This window comes from Syngnathus scovelli, chromosome 18 (genome assembly GCF_024217435.2).
Source record: "Syngnathus scovelli strain Florida chromosome 18, RoL_Ssco_1.2, whole genome shotgun sequence".
NCBI lineage: Eukaryota > Metazoa > Chordata > Actinopteri > Syngnathiformes > Syngnathidae > Syngnathus > Syngnathus scovelli.
This window is the reverse complement of record NC_090864.1, coordinates 10,589,956-10,610,356: the sequence shown is the minus strand read 5'-3', so window position 1 is coordinate 10,610,356 and position 20,401 is coordinate 10,589,956. Positions and strand designations below refer to the sequence as shown.

The 20,401-nt window shown below is 38.6% G+C and overlaps 1 protein-coding gene across 2 annotated transcripts in view; it reads right to left on the bottom strand.

Annotated features, from left to right (window-relative positions):
* The window catches only part of tpk1 (thiamin pyrophosphokinase 1), a 24,606-nt gene extending 4,205 nt beyond the window's left edge, over positions 1–20,401 (bottom strand). Inside the window, exons 1-9 of one of the 2 annotated variants that reach the window (XM_049749940.1) lie at positions 20,343–20,401; positions 19,748–19,777; positions 19,283–19,366; positions 18,081–18,155; positions 14,073–14,139; positions 10,255–10,327; positions 9,900–9,995; positions 8,006–8,152; positions 6,902–7,010 (exon numbers count right to left, since the gene is read on the bottom strand). In XM_049749940.1, coding sequence (XP_049605897.1) covers positions 6,902–7,010; positions 8,006–8,152; positions 9,900–9,995; positions 10,255–10,327; positions 14,073–14,139; positions 18,081–18,155; positions 19,283–19,325 — 610 coding nt within the window. In that variant the 5' untranslated portion in view covers positions 19,326–19,366; positions 19,748–19,777; positions 20,343–20,401. The remainder of the gene's footprint in view (positions 1–6,901; positions 7,011–8,005; positions 8,153–9,899; positions 9,996–10,254; positions 10,328–14,072; positions 14,140–18,080; positions 18,156–19,282; positions 19,367–19,747; positions 19,778–20,342) is intronic. The other variant, XM_049749941.2, reaches the window with a different exon arrangement.

The following is a 20,401-nucleotide window of genomic DNA, read 5'->3' as shown; positions in this document are numbered from 1 at the left end:
ACAGAGTGGAGGAGGAACTATTGCTGTCTTTGGATGTCTTTTTCAGGCTTCTTTTACTTTATACACTAGTTTGAAACCCTAAGCCTACTTTGAAACCCTAACCCTAGCTTTAAACCCATGTTTGAAACCCTAAGCCTAGCTTTAAACCCTACTTTGAAACCCTAACTCTAGTATGAAAGCCTACTTTGAAACCCTAACCCTAGATTTAAACCAGAGGTGTCAAACTCATTTTTTGCGCGTGCCGCATTGTAGTAGCTTCTTTCGGAGGGCCATTATGATATTTTCAGCTAATTGAAACATCAAATGTAATTATGAATGAAAATCAGTAATTGCCAGAAAGTGCACTTCAACCTTTTTGAATTTGCATGGGCTTCAAAAATCAAAAGCTTGCATTATTTGACATGCACGTCGAGATAATAGTTGAAAGTTTGAACATCACAGTTAATAACTTCACCCGAGAGTTCACTAACAATTCACATTTGCGTTCAAAATCAATAACAGGCTTTCGAGAAAATCCCCTGGAAGTTTGCCTAAAAGGAAAACCTGTCAGAAAAGGTTTATCTCAGAAGCTAGAACATTTGGAGTAATAAGCTTAGGGTCACAGAAACAATCCCGAAAATTTACACAGTATAAGAGCTGATTCACTTCATCCCCCAGCAAACCTTCTTGAAGTAACGTAATATTTTCATTCCGCAAAGAAATATTCATCTCTGGGAAGTTTTAAATGAATGAATGCTAAGCTCGCATTTGTATGCGGTTTTCAGAAGGTGAGGAAGCAAATATTTATGTAAATGCTTCGCTTCGCATTATTCAAACAAATCAAATCATATTGAATGAAGACGCCGGCAAATCCGGTTTGCATTTCCTTCTTTACTTGGCGGCAAACTTCAGTTCATTTTGGAGGAGTTTGGTTTGGTTACTTTGGGGGGGCCTCCGTACCGTAATTTATTCATATTTAAAAAAAATAATAATTGTATTAACATTTTGGATGATATCAGGCTTTGCCAAGTGATTTTCTCAAACAGATTTTCTACTATACCCAGTTGTAACATCATGGATGCAACTGACTGTGAGCTTTATATAAAGAAAGTTGGTGAATATCACATGATGAGTGTGACGCCAATTCTTTCTCCCTTTATGTACTCTTATTTATTGCCCGTGGCATACGTCGACGCTTGCGCTGTCAGCACCATCTGCTTCGCGCCTGGATATCCACTTCTATTAAATGTTTATGATGCTGCCACTGGATTTGTCTAAGAGAGTCAACAGTTTGAGAGTTAAGTTAACCTTCAAGATGGAGAAAGTTGCAAATGATGGGTTGCTGGTTGGTGATTGTGGGCAATAAGACAGTGTCCTTGCCTTGGACTTAATGGAGGGCTTTTGAGGTGGAAAACTGTGCAAGCAGATGACAAGGTCACAGCTAATAGGCGTTCCGGTTCAAAATGTGTGCATGTGTTTATACAAGAGTGCACTACTTTAACGAGAAGCCCCCCCCCCCTCGTGATTCCAAGGGCAGCAAAGCATCATGTTGACTAGAAAGCCAGACAACAAAATGACAGAAAAAAAGATTAAAAGAATAAAAACAAAGAACAGAAAGGTCAAGGTCTGGGTTAGCATATTGTAAAAAAAATGATGGCACTTCTGCTGGGCTGCTGGTTAAAACCTGAAGCACAACAGATGCATCTAACCGTGTGACAAAACACACATATTACAAAAATACAAAGCTTCAGCTACAAACATTTTGAAGCGGCCGTGTATAGGGAGAAAAAAAAATGTATTAAACGAAAGCAAACATCTCATAATACTTTCTTTCCCTGCTGCTTGAGTAGTTCAAAGCATTCTGCTTATTTTTTTTCACACAGAAAAACGCTCATTATGTGTTTAAACGTATTTAAGTGTGCTTCCAAATATTCATGCTTGGTTTACTCTTTGACTCTAAGCTGTCCAATTGCTCTTTTCCAGTTACTAGGGTTTTGAACTGAACCACACAAAAATGGATCATGTCACGCAGTTCTCATTAAAATGCTCTGCGCTGTACCGGCGTGTTTACGTTTCATAAACAACCCACTTCCAATTAACAACAAGGCTTAGCTTTGTAATCTTCTCCAGAAGTTTACTTTTAATTATAAGTGCTCGATTGCGTTACCTCACCAGGAGACGATGCTGTCTAAGTCCACCTGTTAGCATTTGGAGGATTGTGTTATGAGGGCACTAAAAATACACCAATTTTTTTTCTCCCCCTGCGCTAATTTTAATGTCATGTTTGGCCATCAGTTCATTACTTCAAGTTGAACCGCGCTCGTGTTGGGCAGCAGGACTACAATAAAAAAGACACCACAAAATCAACTTCCCAATTTGTGAAAAAAAAATGGCCTCGTCAAAGTGCACACTTGAATCTGATTGAAATGCTGTGACATGACCTCAAAAAAAGCCATTCATTGTCAAAACCCCTTCAGTGAATTAAAGTCATTCTGCAGGAAGGAATAGGCCCAAAAAACAAGGCCAAGTAGCTTTGAATACAATTTTTTTTTAATCATTTAAAAAATCTTTGGCTGTGTGGATAAGGCAATGAATTCAAAGTATTTTGTGTACCCCAAAACATTCTAGATGATACAGTAAAGTCACAATTAGTAAAAAAAAAAATATATTGGTATAAGATTTATTCTATAAGTAATTATGTAACACTTCATGTAACCTACTGGATAACATTTATGTGGTATGCTATTTAATTAAATACATCCATCATAAAAATAACAGATGGCAGCTGGTGAGATTCAAAATGGCAAAAGTGGGGGGGAAGAAGAAGAAAAAAAAAACACCTTGGGGCATTTGGACACAGTTTCAAAAACGTCTATTAAGGATGACTGTATATACGATATCTACCCAGATATCAAAATATTATTTTGATGGAAAACTATATATATTTTTTTTTTTCTTCCAAGCACTCTCTAAGACTAAACAGACATTCATTGCTTTCAATGGCATCCAATGTCATATTCACGTCATAGTGGATGATTGCACAGCCACTTGGTTGTGGGGTACATAAAGGGCAAATGAATTCACAATGAGAAGGAAAATGAGGCAGGGAAAGGCTTATTTTGCAAATAAATTGGCAGGGCTCTAAACGCGTTACTGTAGGCAGGGCCAATTAAACAAGCTGAGAGAGGCCTGGAGAATTTCATGTGGGTTCATGCCCGGGGTCTTGACTAATCAAGAGTGCAGAAAACTCAGCCAGAGTTTGCATAATCATTGGTATTAGCCGCTAAGTTTGAGCTACAAAATAATTGAATTAAGTCAGTGTCAGCTATTAAGACTTGAAACATTAGCATTCAATGTGGGCTAGAATACAACACGTGGTTGTGTTTTGCCATTTTTACCATCTATAACACACACAGAAAATATAATTGTAGTTGTCCAGTTATGTGAAAAATGTCTTAATATTTCTTTTTCTCCAACAAAATGCATTGGTTCATAGAAGAATGCCTTTTCCATCCTTGTAGAAGCACAATTGGTGAATTCTGTTTGCAATAATGAAAAGGTGAAGGGTAAGATGAGTGCAAACGAGGACAAAGTGTGAACCACTGCAAATGTGGATGCCATTGATTAAACAATCATTTCCATTCAGTCTTTTTATATTGGAGGATTTTACTGCATTTCATTTGAAACCTCTGCGTTTGCCTCTTACATTGTTACCTTTGCCATACCGCAGTCTCTTCATTATTTAGTGGTACATTGCCCCCTTAGTAGCATTACTGCACTGCAGTCCTTTTATTAGACAGCGGTCTGGACAAAAATCCCTTTGAGCCATGGTCATCTACAGGCTCTTAAATGTCTGCTCTGCTCTACCTCTCTCCTCCCTGCACATCAGGCTTGATTCAACAAGCCGCATAGTATACAATATTACTCCATTAGGGAGCCTGGGCTGTAATAAGTGCAGGGGAAGAGAATATTTTGCACATTTGAACTCAACATGAAAAAAAAAAAAACATCTTGTCATGTCATCTTTGTTTGTCACACTCGGTTGGCTACTGAGATGCATCAGGGGTGATGTTACACGATGGGTCTGGTTTTTGTTATGAAAAACATTGTTGGGACATGGTGTAAAATGGAATGAGACGGGATCTTTGGTTCCAAAAATAGAGACGAGAAGTGAATGATTTGGGTTGCTACACGTGTGTGAGTTGCACACTAAAAAGGATCGAGCTGCTGTTCGATGAAAACAAACCAATGGGTTGTTGCAGTTGGGCTCCATGAGGGGGAAAAAAAAAAAAAAATTCAAGAATTTGATCAAGCACACCATCTCAATCTATTTAGCAAATTCGAATATTGTTTGAAAACTCGTAAGCTACCGAATCAACAAAGCATTTGTTGGTTGCGGTCGAGACCGGAATAATCAACAATAAATGTGTCTCATAATTATTAAAGTCATCCATAATCCTGGTTTAATACATCATAATCATCGAGATAGTTTTAAAAGGATCATCTGGAACACCGCTGCAGTAGTCATGTGCTCGCTCTCCTTCGACAGCCAGCATAGGCCACACCTTTATTTCCTCTCATTGCACAGTCGACGTTACGTGAAGCAGTTAATATAAGAGAGAGGAATATGAGCAGTCTGAGGGGGCCGCTTTGCTAAAACTCACTTCAAGGCTCGTTATTTCCTTCCCTTTACAATCGCCAGATTTCATTGCTTACAATATTGCAGACATGCTGCAGTGATAAAATAAACAACTTGAACAAGCACAAGTGTTCAATCCAGACCTCTTTCCACACTTCAAATGTGTTTAGCACATGCTTGCCAATATGTACTTTACGTGTAGTAGCTGATAGTTTTGCTCATTTTCCAACTGAATGTTTTTGTGTAAAGGCAGCAAAGCAGTTCAGATGTAGAAATAATTCATTTAAATATATTTTAAATCAGTTTTTAGTCTTCCTGTGATACTTAAAGCCAGAGGCGACAGTCAACAACATCTTGTAAGCAAACAGATAATTAACTATTTTTTTAAATGTATTTCTATGTTGGAACACAAAACAACGTATCTAAAATGCAAATTTAAAGGCGAGAAACTCAAATGCACTTTTGACAAAAATCAGAGCTGACGTTTTACCTCCCCCAAATGCAAGTCAAACTTACCTCCGTCATCGTTCTCGTCAATTTTAAGTCTGCAACTTTATGAATTATTTAAATAAAAAAAGTCAAAATGTGACTACATTATAAAATCACTCTGAGCGAAGAGTAATTTAGCTCTTCATGTACTTTACCCTGGGGTGGCAACAACTCATTTCAAATTGAAACCCTGACGCAAAACATCATGATCTAATACTGAACTTTAGATTCTTAAAGCAAGCGTTTTAATGAGCTCTTAATGTAAGCGGGCATAACGTCTCCATGGGCCCAGAAAGGCTGTGATGAGCAACCCAAAACTTATCATGTATTTTTAATCAGTCTGGCTTTGAACCAATATTTGAGGGATATCTTCAATGGAGATTTAATGTCTTTGTGTCACGCAAACGCTCCAAAATAAGCAACTAGGGATGTGGAGAGTGATCAATTAATTGTGAGGAAGTGATTGATTGCGTCTTGGAAAATTCAAAACTTTTTAATTCCATTTGATTTAATTTATTTAAAGTTTTCCCTCCCATACACTCAACTAAGAAAATTACTTTAATAAGTTTACATTCTTGAAATCTGGCCTCCATCCCCTGCTCTGATGAGATTTTCTAAATATAGTATGCATCTCATTAAGCGTCTTGTTATCAGCAGCACGTTTACGTTGGACTTCCAAATCAAGAAATGCCCAAGACAAATTCAAAGGGTGCCAAGTAAATACTGAGGCTGATCTAACCACAAACATTAATGAATTAGAATAGAAGACACACACACACACACTCTGGAATTCAAACATATATATATAATAAGAAAATGTTGAAGGATAATTTTAGCATGCTTGAGCAAATGTAGGGACTCCTGAAACATGCACAGAGTCTGAATAGATGCCACCAAGAAGCAGACACACACACTTTCTCCCCTGACAGACGGACCAGGTTCCCCTCGGGCGGGAGTAGGTTTGGTTGGTGCCAACTCATTAAGAACCCAGCTGGTTATGGGACTAGGTTCCGGGATAAGACCACAGGGCTTCTCAAATGAACATCTGATTGGATTTCCACTGTTAAAGATTATGTGGCATGTTTTGCACATATGCCACACATCTCACATTTTGGTGAAACATACAAAGCCCCTTCCCCCTTTTTTCTTTTTTTTTTTTATGACTATTTTAGTATGCATGCAACTGGAGAAAGCCAATTTACTGTTTGTACACTTGGCGTGGAAATGAACTGTTACGGAAGGAAGCCGCATGACTTATTTACAACGGATTAGTTGACAACAGAGAGGAAGGAAATGAACGGATGCTGTCTGTTGCACTTAAATGGAACTTTTGCCAGGGATGGAACACAATATTGAGAACTGTGATGAGTCTATAGTAGCCTGCAACTAGCTTTTGGTATCCTAATACTTGAAAAGAAAAATGTCTGACCAAAGAGTTGATAATTGGCCTAAATGTATCATCTTGATTGTTGACTGCAGAATTAATTGGGGTCGCGTTGAGCAATGCAGCCCACTAGATGTCACTAAAATCAGCAATTTAAATTTGTACAGGACGTCATAGAGCAGAGGTCACCAACCTTAAGGACCTTATATATGCTAAAAATCTTCATGATCTCGCCCTATAGTTTTAAAGTAACATTTAACATGAATAAATAAAGAAAACAAATACCTTGAGGATTACTATGCAACATCAAAACTGTCACATCAATCTAAAAAAAATATTATGAAATTAATCTCTATATTGGCCAGCAAGAATATGATCAAAATGAATTGTTCAATAATTTTGAGACTCACTCAGGTTCCATTTGAGTCCAGTGGTGGTTGTTTGGCAGGGTCCCCCAACTGGAATAAGGCTGCACCAATCCCCCTCTAGGCCCGTGTTCACCCTGAGCGTATGCTTGCCCTGCAAACAGAATGCAAATATTCTACTCCGTGTTTATTAATACACAAGTCAGATACAGCGGGATGCTGGAAAGAATGACGTATGAGCTCATAAACTAGGGCATACAGTATTTGTGATCATTGTTGACATCATTGTTTAGGACTATTTAGGTCTGAATGTCAGATTGGCCAATGAACACAAATTGGGCATGTTATTGAGCAATTAAGTTCAACCATAATCAGAGAACTCAGTGCGTGATGAAGCTGTAGGTTAGCGAGCAGCATATTTAGTTCCACTTGTAACCACTTGAATTACAAATGTAAACTCGACAAACGGGCGCTATGCTTTTCAAAGGTCGCCCTCACCTTCATGTACAGGCATCTGCGTTCATCAGTTGCTGGCAAATTGGCGCTGTGTTGACAAATGAGCTTAATTTACTCTCGCTGAAGTAAGATTAATTGGAGGTGTCGATGTATAAAGCAGCAAATGACAACGCGCCTTTGGAATAATGACAAGAAATAGCGAGGGAGGAGAGGATCTCTTTAACTATTAGACGGTTTCAGCGGAAAGGGTAGCAGTCTTCCGTGAAGATCTTAAAAATAAACAAAAGAGGAGAAAATGGAGAAAGGATGGAGGCAAACAAAAGGGAAGTGTCCCCCAAATGTCGCCTGCTAGGCCTACTTGTGAAGTCAATCAACGGATGGGAAGTGAGGACGTGGTTGGCATTGAAGAAATTCAATTCAGGGAGCATCAAACAAGGCTCACTTTATCTCATACGGAACAGCAAAGTGGGGCATCATAAGAGCACACAAGTGTGAATGCTTTTGATTATTTAAGAGAGAGAGAGAGAGAGAGGAAGGCGGAAGCTAGCAGAAAGGATTTTAGAGAAGCTGCCCATTTGCACTTTGTGCTGTTAAGATTCACATGGAAACTAGCATATTGTGTCATTCGTATTATTTGAGTTATTAGTTCCTGCAAAGCAACATTAAATGAAAATTGCACAAAATTAGACTCACAGGTCTGAGCAGATAGGCCAGGTTGCTCTCCTGGATGACTAACAGTGGAAGTTTCGTCATAGAGAGAGCGTGATGGAGGGTCTCAATAGTAGCCATCATCTGGTCAAACCGTCCCGCCAACCCACCCAAGGTCACAATGGCGTCCACCTGTACATAGTTTGATCATAATAGAATATAATAGTTGTATTTCCGGAGCAAGTATTAAGAATGACAATAATATAATAATAATGAACTCGGAATGATCAAAGTAGGACAACAACAAAAGCTTTTGCTTATAAAAATTAATTCATCCTTATAAGAATCAGGACCCAAATAGCAAATCACCCAAAGCTAATTCATTTCAACTCGCATTTTCTGCCACCTCTTTCTCTGTAACTTAAAGCTGCAATGCACTTTTTGCACCTCTCAGCAATTAAATCCTCATACAAAGTCCCCACATAGTTTAGTCACAGTCACGCTGACAGCCTTTAAAACCCAAAAGAGTTAAGAGGGCAGAGTAGCTGTCAGAGGCTGACAGCTGCAGCGACACACAAACTCAACTCAAATACTACAAGGATTTGTTATTGACTTCATTGCTCGAGATGTCCCTCCAAACGCTGACCGCAAATAATACAAAAAGATAAACATACAGTGGAACATCGATTGTGTGTTTGCTGCAACTTCCTAAAAGTAGTAGCACGGCGCATACACTTTTCCTATGTAGCCCGAAATTATTCAGACTGAGCTAATATGAGGAATCTTGTAACAGGCGCATAATACTCTGCAATCTGCACATCAACCTATTCCGATTACATCTTTGCATTTAATCCATTTTAACCGGCTGCAGGGATGAACATTTGCATGGGTGAGCGTGAGGACCAAAGGGATAAAAATGTTGCTTTTATGTAGACTCATCTTAGTCACAGACAATTGAAGGGCACACCAGTTCGTTGTGGATAAAAGACAAGCTAAAAAATCCTGATAAACAACAAAAGGGGTCGACATCGACCACTTTCACAGAAGCTTCAAAAATGGATTATTAGGCTCCTATCTTTACAGAACAGACGGAAGGACCAACACTCAAACGCAGGTTTGAATATCAGCCAGACTAGGAACAGTAGAAGGAAGGGCAAAACCTGACATCTAAAAAAAAACAAACAGATCAATCTGCATAAATCTTTTGAGCATCTTTGATTATCTTTTAAAAAGCTGAGTGATTGTGGTACTCGACGTTGATTGGAGCAACACACTCGCACAACAGGCAGATAAAAATTCAAATAGTGAATAAAATAGACAAAGGGAAGCGTCAGACCGGGTAACACAATATAGATATTTGGAAAGTCATTTTAGAACAACTGTATAAACACTCTCACTCTTCTGGGTTTGACTTTTGTACATTAGTTTCAAGTTGATGCCAAGAAAATAGTTGGCTTAGTTCAGCATTGCACTGGAGGCGGGCGAAAAATGCTTGACATCAATGCAGACAAAAGGCAAAGGGCAAAAAATGCACGCCTCTTCAAATAACTTGCATTTCTTGCATTGTGTAGTTATATAACAAAAATCCAAAGTATTTTCTATTTTTCTTTAATACTGGGCATGTTAGTTGTATCATTTATTAAATAATCACCACGCATCATAACATCCCCAAACATCCTAACCACAGTTTTTTGTTAGCTTGAGAAAAAATTTCAAATTTTTCTCTTTAGTTTATGCAACAGCATTTTTTTGTTAGAAGATATGGAATTGTTGTTACCGTGAAAGATTGTAGCATACACTTTACAATAAACTGATACGACTGCAAAAAGATTGGACCTAGATAAACAACAGGTCTGCACTTTGATGTAAAAGAAATGTAGTGTTAAAAAAAATAGTCCATTGTTCACAAAAAATTGTCAACAAAAAAAAAACCTGTTACCTGCAGATTCCTTTGTTGAATCTCTTCCAACATGATGACCAGACACTTGGTATAATCTGTAAGATCCTGGTCACTTGTTTCTATCAACCGGCATCCCTTCATACAAACAACACAAGACACAAAGATTACGCTTTGTTTAATGTGCAGGTATGCAATATGGCCAAAAGTATTGGGACACACTCCCTCTCCTCCCACACAAAGCCATGTCTCATAGTTTATCCCAAATTCTCCACCACCCATCCAAACAAGACATCAAAATGTTTTGGTAAGATCACAAATGATATTCAAGGGAACTCACATCAAGAGATAGATGTCAGTACTCATGTAGGTCTGGCTTGTGGTAATTCCCACTCACCTTGTCAGCATAGAAAGCTCGGACTTCTTCAGTAATGGAATCGAAATCACCGTTGATATAGTCGGGGCAGAAGCTGGATGGAAGGATAGCGTGAGTGTGAGTGGCAGAAAAAGAAAGAAAGCTTGCAAGGATGACAAGAAAAGCAAGTGTTGCCAAACTATTGCCAGTAAATACTGCTAATGCTCCTTTGTAATAGATAAATACATCTTGTAGGTGGATGTAATGCAAATTCAAAAGTGAGTGTCTACTGCAAACATATTTTCACTGCAGGCAGATGGGCAGAAGATAAACAACACTAATTAAATCATAACCTCTACGTTTGACACTTTGGAGAGGTGTAAGTGAAACTGTTGTGCAGTCAAGTTGCACTTGTCAAATAGTAAACATCACAGCTAATTTACAATCAATTGATTTATTCAACAAAGAACCATCCCTTAACTTGCTATTTGGGTATGCAAATGCGAAGGTATCTTAAAAAAAAAAAAAACAATCTAAATGCAATCAACTCGCCTCAAAATTAATCCATTTTTGTGTTCCTCTGAAATTTCCAATAATCCATATTTACCTCTGAAAAAGATACAGATGGAAGTAATCAATGTTTACCATACAAATCTCTCCAAATAATAAAGAGGATTACAACTGATAATTAAACTGGGCAAGAGGCTTGAGAATACGTAGGTGCTCGGAACATTAAATCCACTCAAACCGATGAACTATTGTTTATGGACAACATAAGAATGTGTAAAGCAGCTCAGAGTGGAACATTTGTCATACGTACACAGATAATATGAGCGCGTTCGTTCCAATTCACACGCGTATTTATTTTTAAAACGCCGGCTCACCCGTGAATATGATGGCCGCTCGTTGTCCCAAAACATCATTTCATGGCTGGTTGGGCATTTGGACATGTATTTGTCTGGGTTTCATTTGACATCATTTAACTCGAGTGTGAGGAGAGAGAGAGATCGGTTTTTGGATTACACTTGGAATTGGATTTAAATTCCCTCAATTGGTCATTTTGTTGTGATGACGGAGATATAGAAATATGTATGTTGTTAGTTTTCACAGCATTAGATTTTCTTTTCATACCTGCACAATCAATATTTTCAAAACTACAGTATGCTAGATCTTTTTTCTTCATCATTTTGCTTTGCTAAACACCATGTGTTCCACTGACAGTTAAACCTAAAGCCATGCTAATTAGTAGCTAACTAATCCACCGTGCCGCTATGTAATGATTATGTGTTGGCTAAACAAATGAACACAAGGACATCCTTTCTTTTGAAATCCCCAATAACCTTCATACTGGGATGAGACTGATCTCATAGGTCCATGCACAATGAGCATAAATGATGTTCCTGGGAATGTTTGTGCATCTAACTTTCACATTAATATCAAGTGACAGTTTAATTTGGATGGGAAATTGGGAATTTTCCAACCAATTTGACCCCCGACAGTGCTCTGCAATGGGAGCGGCTGTGACCTTTGTCTAGGTTTTGGCAGCTATCAATCAGGCTGCTTGAGTCTGCGCGAGTGAGAGCGTGTCTGTGTCTCTCCGAGAACAACAACCACAATGCGACCTTTCCCCTAATCTTTTCATCACTTGAGGAGATGTGGCTCTGATTAGTCCTATTCGAATCAGAGAAGAGATGTTAAAGGTCGCTCTCAGGTGCCCAGAAGCACTAACTGAACTATATACGTGGTTTAATTGGACTGGTAAATAATTATTTATAAATGACAAATTTCTCTTTGTTCTTCTATCTATGCCAGCAACATAGCGTGACAAAAAGAGCAAGTACCGTAATTTCTGGAATATAAGACGCACCTGAATAGCCACAAACGTACACAGCTGTCCAATTACATTCATCTGTGATCCTCTACCTCTTCACTCATCTCTTGACTTTATATCCTCCAGCTGAGGATTTGATTAGATGGGCTAATTACACAAATGTCATTTTCCAATTAGAAATAGGAGCGGATACATGGTTGAGTCAGGGGAGCGCCAGGAGGCTCAAGAGGGGGACTATTCCACAAACACCTGAGGCCCTATGAAGACTTTTTTTATTACAGCGATATCATAACAATTAACAAGTTGATGATATGGAGAAAATTATTGAATGTATATTTGGGTCTTCAGTTTTGAGCAGCTCTTTGATAGTAGACTGTCTTTCCGTCAACAACATGTTTTAACTCTAAATAGCAGCATTGAGAAAACGGCATTATACATGCATATTTACGTTACCGGTAAGTGGAAAATGACTAGCTAATTCTAAATAACATCATCTGTGAGTTGAAGGTGTGAGTGGATGAAGCATACTTGCATGGACATGATTATCGGAGGATTAAATCATGCACATACTGCTTTAAGAGTACTTGAGATTCATTCAGCTGGGTAGCGAACAAAAGAGTGATGTTGCTTTCCAAGTAATTGAAGACTGCTGGATGCGAAACAACATTGTATATAATCAAATGATGCACTGAATGTTATGGTTATTAAAGACAGGAATGTGACGATAAGACGTCAAGTAGCAAGAAAGCAACCATACAAATAATAAAGAACACTATTTTACCTAGGAGGCTTTGACTTTTGGAGGTCAAGCATATTTCTGCAAACTTTGTGTTGATTTCACTATATAATTTCCACCCCAAGTGGTTATTTCACTATATAATTTCCACTTCAAGCAGGCAGGCTGCTACACACAAATGATGGCTTGCTACTCTTTAAGGACATTGCTTGTGCAGAATAAGTTACCGTGGAAATATCCCATTTATGTTTGTCCTTCAGAACGCAATCTTGCAGGTGCAGCATCTCGGTGGGCAATTGGAAGGGAATAATTCTCACACAAATGTGACATAGGTTTTATCCTCCCCTCCCCAGCGTAAACGCAGCACTTCTCACTGCTTTGCTGCCCCGTACGTATTATGGCAGCATCATTTGTCAACTATTTACCTGCTTGCTGGGCTTCAGTGAACCAATTCTTTTTTGATATGGTTTGTGTGCAAGCTCAAGTACAGATTAGAGTGTGCACTGATCTGCAAGCATAGGACAAACAAAACAGCCCAGATTTAATACTGTAATTCTCCCATCGTGGTCAAGGGTGGGTACATTTTAAGTGCTTTCAACTATTTTACTCGTGCAATGATTGAATAAAGGATGAAATCTTGTGGGACTCTGTTTCAAACCGACCTTGACTATTAAAACACACCCTAAACTTGGTGTCCCTTAACGGTTGCGGAAAACCAGAGGTCAAACCCTCATTTTCATCAACAGCCTTTAAAGAACACATTCATGTTCAAACTTGAAGTGTTAATGTGGAAGTCTGAACACTTCAGGGACCACAGAGGCCCCAGAGCCATCTTAGTGCTAACAGCAGTTTTCCATTAGCCAGATATCGTAGCATACAGCATTTGGGTGCAAAATGTGCAAAGCAGCCTTGGTATCATTTGCCCATGTACACATCAAGGTCATTATTGCATAACAAAAATTAGAAACAAATTCTAAAAAGTTAGAAATAACTGAAACTACATACTATAATTATACTGTCAATGCTCATTTTGTCTTTGTCGATTAATATCGTACGTGAGCTTTCCGGTTTTGTTTTTAATGCATTTAGTCCATTCAGGAGGAAAAAAAAGTGAATCATCTTAGTTTGGTTGATTGCGCAATACTTGGTGACCTTTTTCTTTAATCGATTATTAAAATAAGCATTAGTGGCAGCCCTATAATCATTTATAGTCACATATCATATTTAAAATAAATCAACACAAAAAAATACACAGAAATTAATTGTGATTGAGGAAAATTTTTACAGACTTACCTGTCACTCTTTCCAGTGATGTTATATAGGTGATTGGCACCACCATCAGCACATGCCGTCAAAAGAGCTATGAAGAGACAGCAAGATATGAACAGGAGCTCGCTGTGTCATGATACGCCATAGCTACTGTCGCAAGCAGAAGACTGGATGATGAAAAACATTGCGAGTATTTATTTGTGAGTTGCTTTTGCAGCACAAGCAAAATGCGGCTTGAGTATTTAGAAGGAGAACACCTTTCTTCTGTACTGCTAAGTTCACTCTTTTAACATGCAATTATGACCTGTTCTGCTTTTAAAAGCAGAAAAATGAAGATGTTTGCTGCATTTTTTTTTTAATGACTGATAGAGTTCCTCAAAATGAGATGCAAAGTATTTGCAAATGTATTCTCTTTCATGGCTCCTATTCAATTCAAATCGAACAGGCAGACCCTTTTTTTTTTTTTTTTTAAAGAGCCCTTTTATGTTCGCGGCTGTTAGGGTGCACACAAGGGAAAGACTTCAAAGATCTAGTCCTGCTTTTTCCACTCATACCTTGTGCAAGTAACTCTAGCGTGCACCAAAGAGAGGGTGAACACTTGCACAGCTGTCTGATTCATCTTATATATTTCTTTCCATGTTTGCCTGGAAGTGTGTAAATGTGTGTGTGTATGTATACATACATACATATATCTTTTTTCTCTCTACATTGTGACACATTTTATACACACTACTTACTCCTCCATCTTTGATTGCAAAGACGATGCTTGGTCTGACTAGTGTGTGATAGTTCCAGACCTCAACAAGCCGTTTCACATCAACAAATGATAACATGGAGCATGCACAATTTGGATCTAATACAAAGCGTCACCTCCCATGATTGCCTCATTACGTTCTTGCAGCGTGTCTGAGTGCAAGTAAAGTCGATGGGTGAGTGATTGAAGGAGAACGTGGTTGACTAGATGTGAGTGAGAAGGTGCACGAGTGAGATAAGCAGCTTGTTGCCACTTCCCAACATCTCACGCGGCACCTGTTTGAGCTCCCCTTTGATCGGTATTCTACACTCTCCCTTCCTGTAGCTTCTTGGCGCCCTGCTGCTCAACCTCTCCCAGGGGTGATGAAGGGAGCCCAGGGGCAGCACATCACAAGTCTGAAGTATACGTGTGGGGATTTCATCGGGTCGGTGGGGGGGCGGAGACCTGGCTGCGGTGCCGCTATGTGAACTACAACCTGAAGAGTGACACACACACACACCACACCTAACATCTGTTTAGCCCATAAGCACTATTAAAAATACATGGCGTATCGTGTTAGAGATTTTCACTTTCAAGCTGCGAAGAGATCTATGATCCGCCATGACGCCTTTTCAGTCGTCTCATCAGATGTCCCATGAGCAAGAATGAGCCAGGAGCAAAACTGATAAGAAAAGCCTCTTCTTCGGCATTGCTTGTGGCACTTTAAAATCCCACCCAAACCTTCCCTCAAACTTTATTTGAAAAGATGCCTTATCTTTGCGAGAAGAAATATTCAAAATTGGCACATCCCAACATCAAGCCGCACTCAATGTTTGATGGGTCTAATCTAACTCACAGCAGTCCTGATGGTATACAAAGTGTGATGATTATTATTATTTTTAATTACATCCAGTGTTCTACTCACAGAATATGCCAGAATATGTATTAATGTGTAGAATGACACAAAATACCCATGGCAGTCATCAACAAACTATCAGAGAAGCCTAATAATTTCCCAGCGCAGTGTTTCATTGTTGATTGTCCTTGATATTCTCTCCCCGCCCAGAAGAAGTAGAGAACCTGCACTTTTTGTGGCAAACCAGATAAGAAAATTCCTTTCTACCACATAATTAAAATATTTCAAACCAACACAAAGACAGCAGCATCTCTATAAATGCGTGACTGACAATGGAAAGACCTCAGTTATCTCATGAGGAGGCTTTAGCCAGTTGATAAAAAAAAAAAAAAATCACTGCTTTTTAAAATTCATATTGTGAAAGTTACAGTGAAAGACTCAAGTCCCAAATGTCACATAGATTAAAGTAGAATTAAAATCTCCTGAAACATATTGCCTCAAATTAATCCATCGATACATCATGTGAGATTAATTAAATTAATTTTCCCATTATGCAACAATATTGGATAAGCAACATGTAAGAGAGTTTCTCTCCCTAAAAATGTAACCCTTTTCGATAATGAGCATTTTCTGTAGAGTATTGTGTGGGGTTTTGTTTGTCATTGAACTCATAAATAAATGATAAAGTGCCTCGGATTATTTCCGAGGCACACAGCAAAAACATTTATTTTTTTTATGAATATAGACGCTTTCAGATTTCCATGGTGCTGCAACATTTGAGACTGCAGCAAGGTCATAGCTTTTCTAATCTTTATAATGATCCAAATGCCCTCCAACAGAAAATAGCGTTTGAAAATTGCTATACTATTGGAGCCATTCTGAAAGCCGCTAACGTGCATGTATAAACTGTGCAACAACTGGCAAGTCATTAAACTGAGACTTAATTAATCATGCTTCCAGGGCACAAATGTTTTTTTGTTTTTTTTCCCCCCACAATCAACCGTCCAAAATATTAATAAGGTCTTACAGGCTGGGATGCAAATGGTCTGAATGCGGAGGTCTAGCTTTGGCTAATTTATTTATCGATCGTGGCACGCACCAGCAGAGAGTTGTGCACTTGTGTCTGCATAATTTAACAACCAAAAGCGGCATCTGGTGTGAAGTTTGTCAACATATGCAGAATCTAATGAATGCATTGAGCATAGGTGGTCACCTTGAGACCTTGCAGATCAAATGCACAAATAACAATTGAAGAAAAAAAAAAAAAAGCCTGCAATCGGTTGCACATTAAGAGTTGGTATAAAGTTGTTTAGGTACAACTTTGTTGTGATTATTACTTCCCCATCAACTGTTACTGGAAATGTTTATGGCTCATAAGATTTCAGATTTGCAATTTGTTTTCTTTTCGAGAGTCACAGTAGATTGTGTGTCTAAGGGCAAGACATTCATGCTGAATATTCAGTCTGTAGCAGTGCAGAGGGACTTCAAATTAGCACTTTTCTGAATATGATAATTGCTGCAGTCAAGGAGATGCTGGAGCTTTCAAAAAAAGTAGGTAGGTTATTTCTCATGAATATGTAATTAAAAGGCATCGCACAGGGAATGTGATCAGAGGGCAGGGAAGGGGTCATGTTCAGTGACAAGGTAGCACATTTGGCACAGCACAAAGTCTTCATAGCGCTTGTGAGCAAAAAGCAACAGGGGAACACAAGCTCACCGCTAATGAATGTAGAGAGGATCTCAGGGAGGTGTTGGGCAAATAAAGCAAATGAAGTTCAAATTGAGCATCAGAGCAAAAAAGAAATTCATTGACTTGGAATGTGCAGAAATGTGTGTAGCGTTTTTAGAAGGTTCATCAATTCATCGAAAATAAATCGTGTCAAAATTGTTTTATCAGACATACACTTTCCATTTCACTGTGGTATGTTTATGGTTTAAAAGTGTTATTATGGGGAATTATGTATAATCACTTCAGTCCTTATCCTCGAATAACGGGGGATCCACTGTCATTTTAAAACATGGTCTGGCTCCAAGCTGCCTAATCAAATATTTAACCCCTTCTGAACCAGCCTGCAGCCTCAGATACTTGAGCAATTGCCCCCTGGTTGCTCCAAAGTCAAGTTTTAAAATTAAAGGTGATAAGGGGATCTCCATTGGGGGTCTCGACTTTCTCGAAACAACCTGCCTGAAGAGATAAGACGGACAAAATTGGTGACATCTCTCAAATGACTTGTGAAATATTTTCCATACTATATTTTGATTTTGTCTTCTCACTTTCATTTTTACAAACCAACATCTATCTTCCGTTTCTTGAATTGACACTTTTAGTTCATATTTGTATTCGACAGACATAAGGAAAAATGAAAAAAAAAAAACGCAGAGTACAGAGGGAAGGGTCAGCGTACATCTGCATACACATGGACCATAAATAAAAAGGGTGTACCTTTACTCCATAGTATGTGAAGGTGATCCTTATTCAAAGGCTGATTCAAGATGATCAGACCGATCTTCTGTTTGCCTGCAGTCACACAAAGAGAAGTGTGAATTTAAATGAGGACAAAATGAATGCTTCCATATTTGAATGATTAACCAGACGTTTTAAGAACGCAGTGTGGTGCTGTGTGTATGATTGATAATTTGATTATTTGCCTGTCCTCATCAACAAAAAAAGAAAATGTTGGGGCTTAAAACCGAAAGCTAGATATTACTCGCAGTAGATATGTGTGCTCAATGTATGACCACAGTAAGAACTTTGAATACTATGACCTTGGATTGTACTCCATCTGCAATTACATGGCAACATGGCCCTATAAAAGTAGTACAATAACAAAAACATGTCAGCTCGTCGCTTCCTTGCTTCCTGTCTTAAGAATGTCCATGCTTCATTGTCAAAGTCCCTGTCCTAGGATAAATTGTTTCACAAATCTAGTTCACCTCCTCCCTCATCTATCTTGCCTCCGTATTTTTCTCTCCTCCTTTTGCTCCACTGCTAATGCAGATTTCCAGACTGCTACTTTGCAATTGCCATTTTTCTATCTGCGGGGAGCAAAAAAAAATAATAATGGGAACGTCTGCATCCTTGACAAAGTAAAACCAGAATTGCTCCAATCGCATTAATGGGCCAAAGATTACAGCAGCAGCTTCCCCCCTTCACCTTCACACTGTATTCCATTTATCTTCCACTCTTATGTTTGCCTTTATAAATCGTTTTCCATGCATTTTAATATTGTTGCTTTTTGGGTGGAAAAAGTGAATCATTGAAAAACATTTTTGCCATGTTTTTGAATTAATACCTGTGTGTGTGTGTGTAGTTCACTTGACAACTTTGCAACTTTCCACTTAACAGAAGCTAATAACTGATAAAGCATATCTCATAAAGTATAGTCAAGTCAAATATTTGTTTCAGGACAAGATTCATATTAATGGACTTTGGACAATGGAACTGCAGTGTTATGAATGATCTGTAGATGTTTGATGCTCTTTTATGGGAGTCCTGTCAGAAAAAAATCAAGCATGAATAAGATTCTTCTGAATTGCTGCACGCCACTCGTTGTGATGTTTTTAATTTCCTCGGGAGAGTGGGTGTTTTTCAATGCGTTTTTGACTGACTGCATGTGTGTTTACAGCAACAGGGGTGAGAAGCACCTGAGGGCAGCAGGCACTCCAAAAGTGGCAGCTCTTCATCCATGACCGCAGGAGCACGTCTTCAATCAGACAACTCGCCAGGATCTGTGGAGTGGAGTACAGGTCTTTGACTTTGTTTTTTTTCTTCTTGTCTTGAATATTTTCTCACATTCACTCGTGAGTGGGGGAGAAATCTATTCTTACATGCAATGCGATACAGATAAATTATTTTGACACAATTGGTTAATGAATAAAATAATGCCATGAGAAATAAATACAACAGAACAGAAGCGACTGTCACTGTAGCAACAAAATGTGAGCGACAAATATACTGTGTGTGACAACCAAGTAGCAAGTGCAAATTCAAGGACAGCATTGAGGTGAAAAGAGAAGACATTTCAAATAAATCTAGGCAAAATAGGGAAAATATTGAAATATCTGGTCCTGTATTTCTCTTTAACACAATGTTGCTGCAAAGATACTCACATTAAGTACATTTTCTCCGATCTTCTCCACCTTGCAGAGAAAAAGCAGTGTAGTGAGTGTTCCCTATACTTCAGTGACACGCCCCCCCCCCACACACACACACACGCAGAGGTGCCATAAAGTTGAACATAATTAATCATTAATCATTTTTGTTACTTATTACTGCACTAGATTAGTTCTCAAACGTCACTCCAAAAATCAGATTAAACCTACCATAATTTTAGTGGGTAATTTTAGATTTAACAACAAAGGGGAAAAGAATATAGAAAATATAAAAATAAATAAAAAAAAGAACTGTATTCACGTGTTGTTGTTGTTGTTCATGGCTTAACCATAAATAAAAAATCTGCCGGATCATAAAACATGTAAGAGACAAATTAAACAGGCAAAATTCATCATCTAAGCAGCCAGCATGGCCAATGCATTGCAGTGTTTACATCACAACACGCGTGCACACCGGTCGGCTCGTAATCTTTTATTGAAAAAATATATTCATCCTCTCAGAGTAAATCCAGGTATGACCTGCCTCTGCAAAAAATAACAGATCCATGATTAAATGTGAACATTAATATTATTTGGCAAAAGCAGAACTTACTGGACCGCGATACTTCCGCCATGGACGATGTAAACAGTCAACGAGGGCAAACAAGGAAG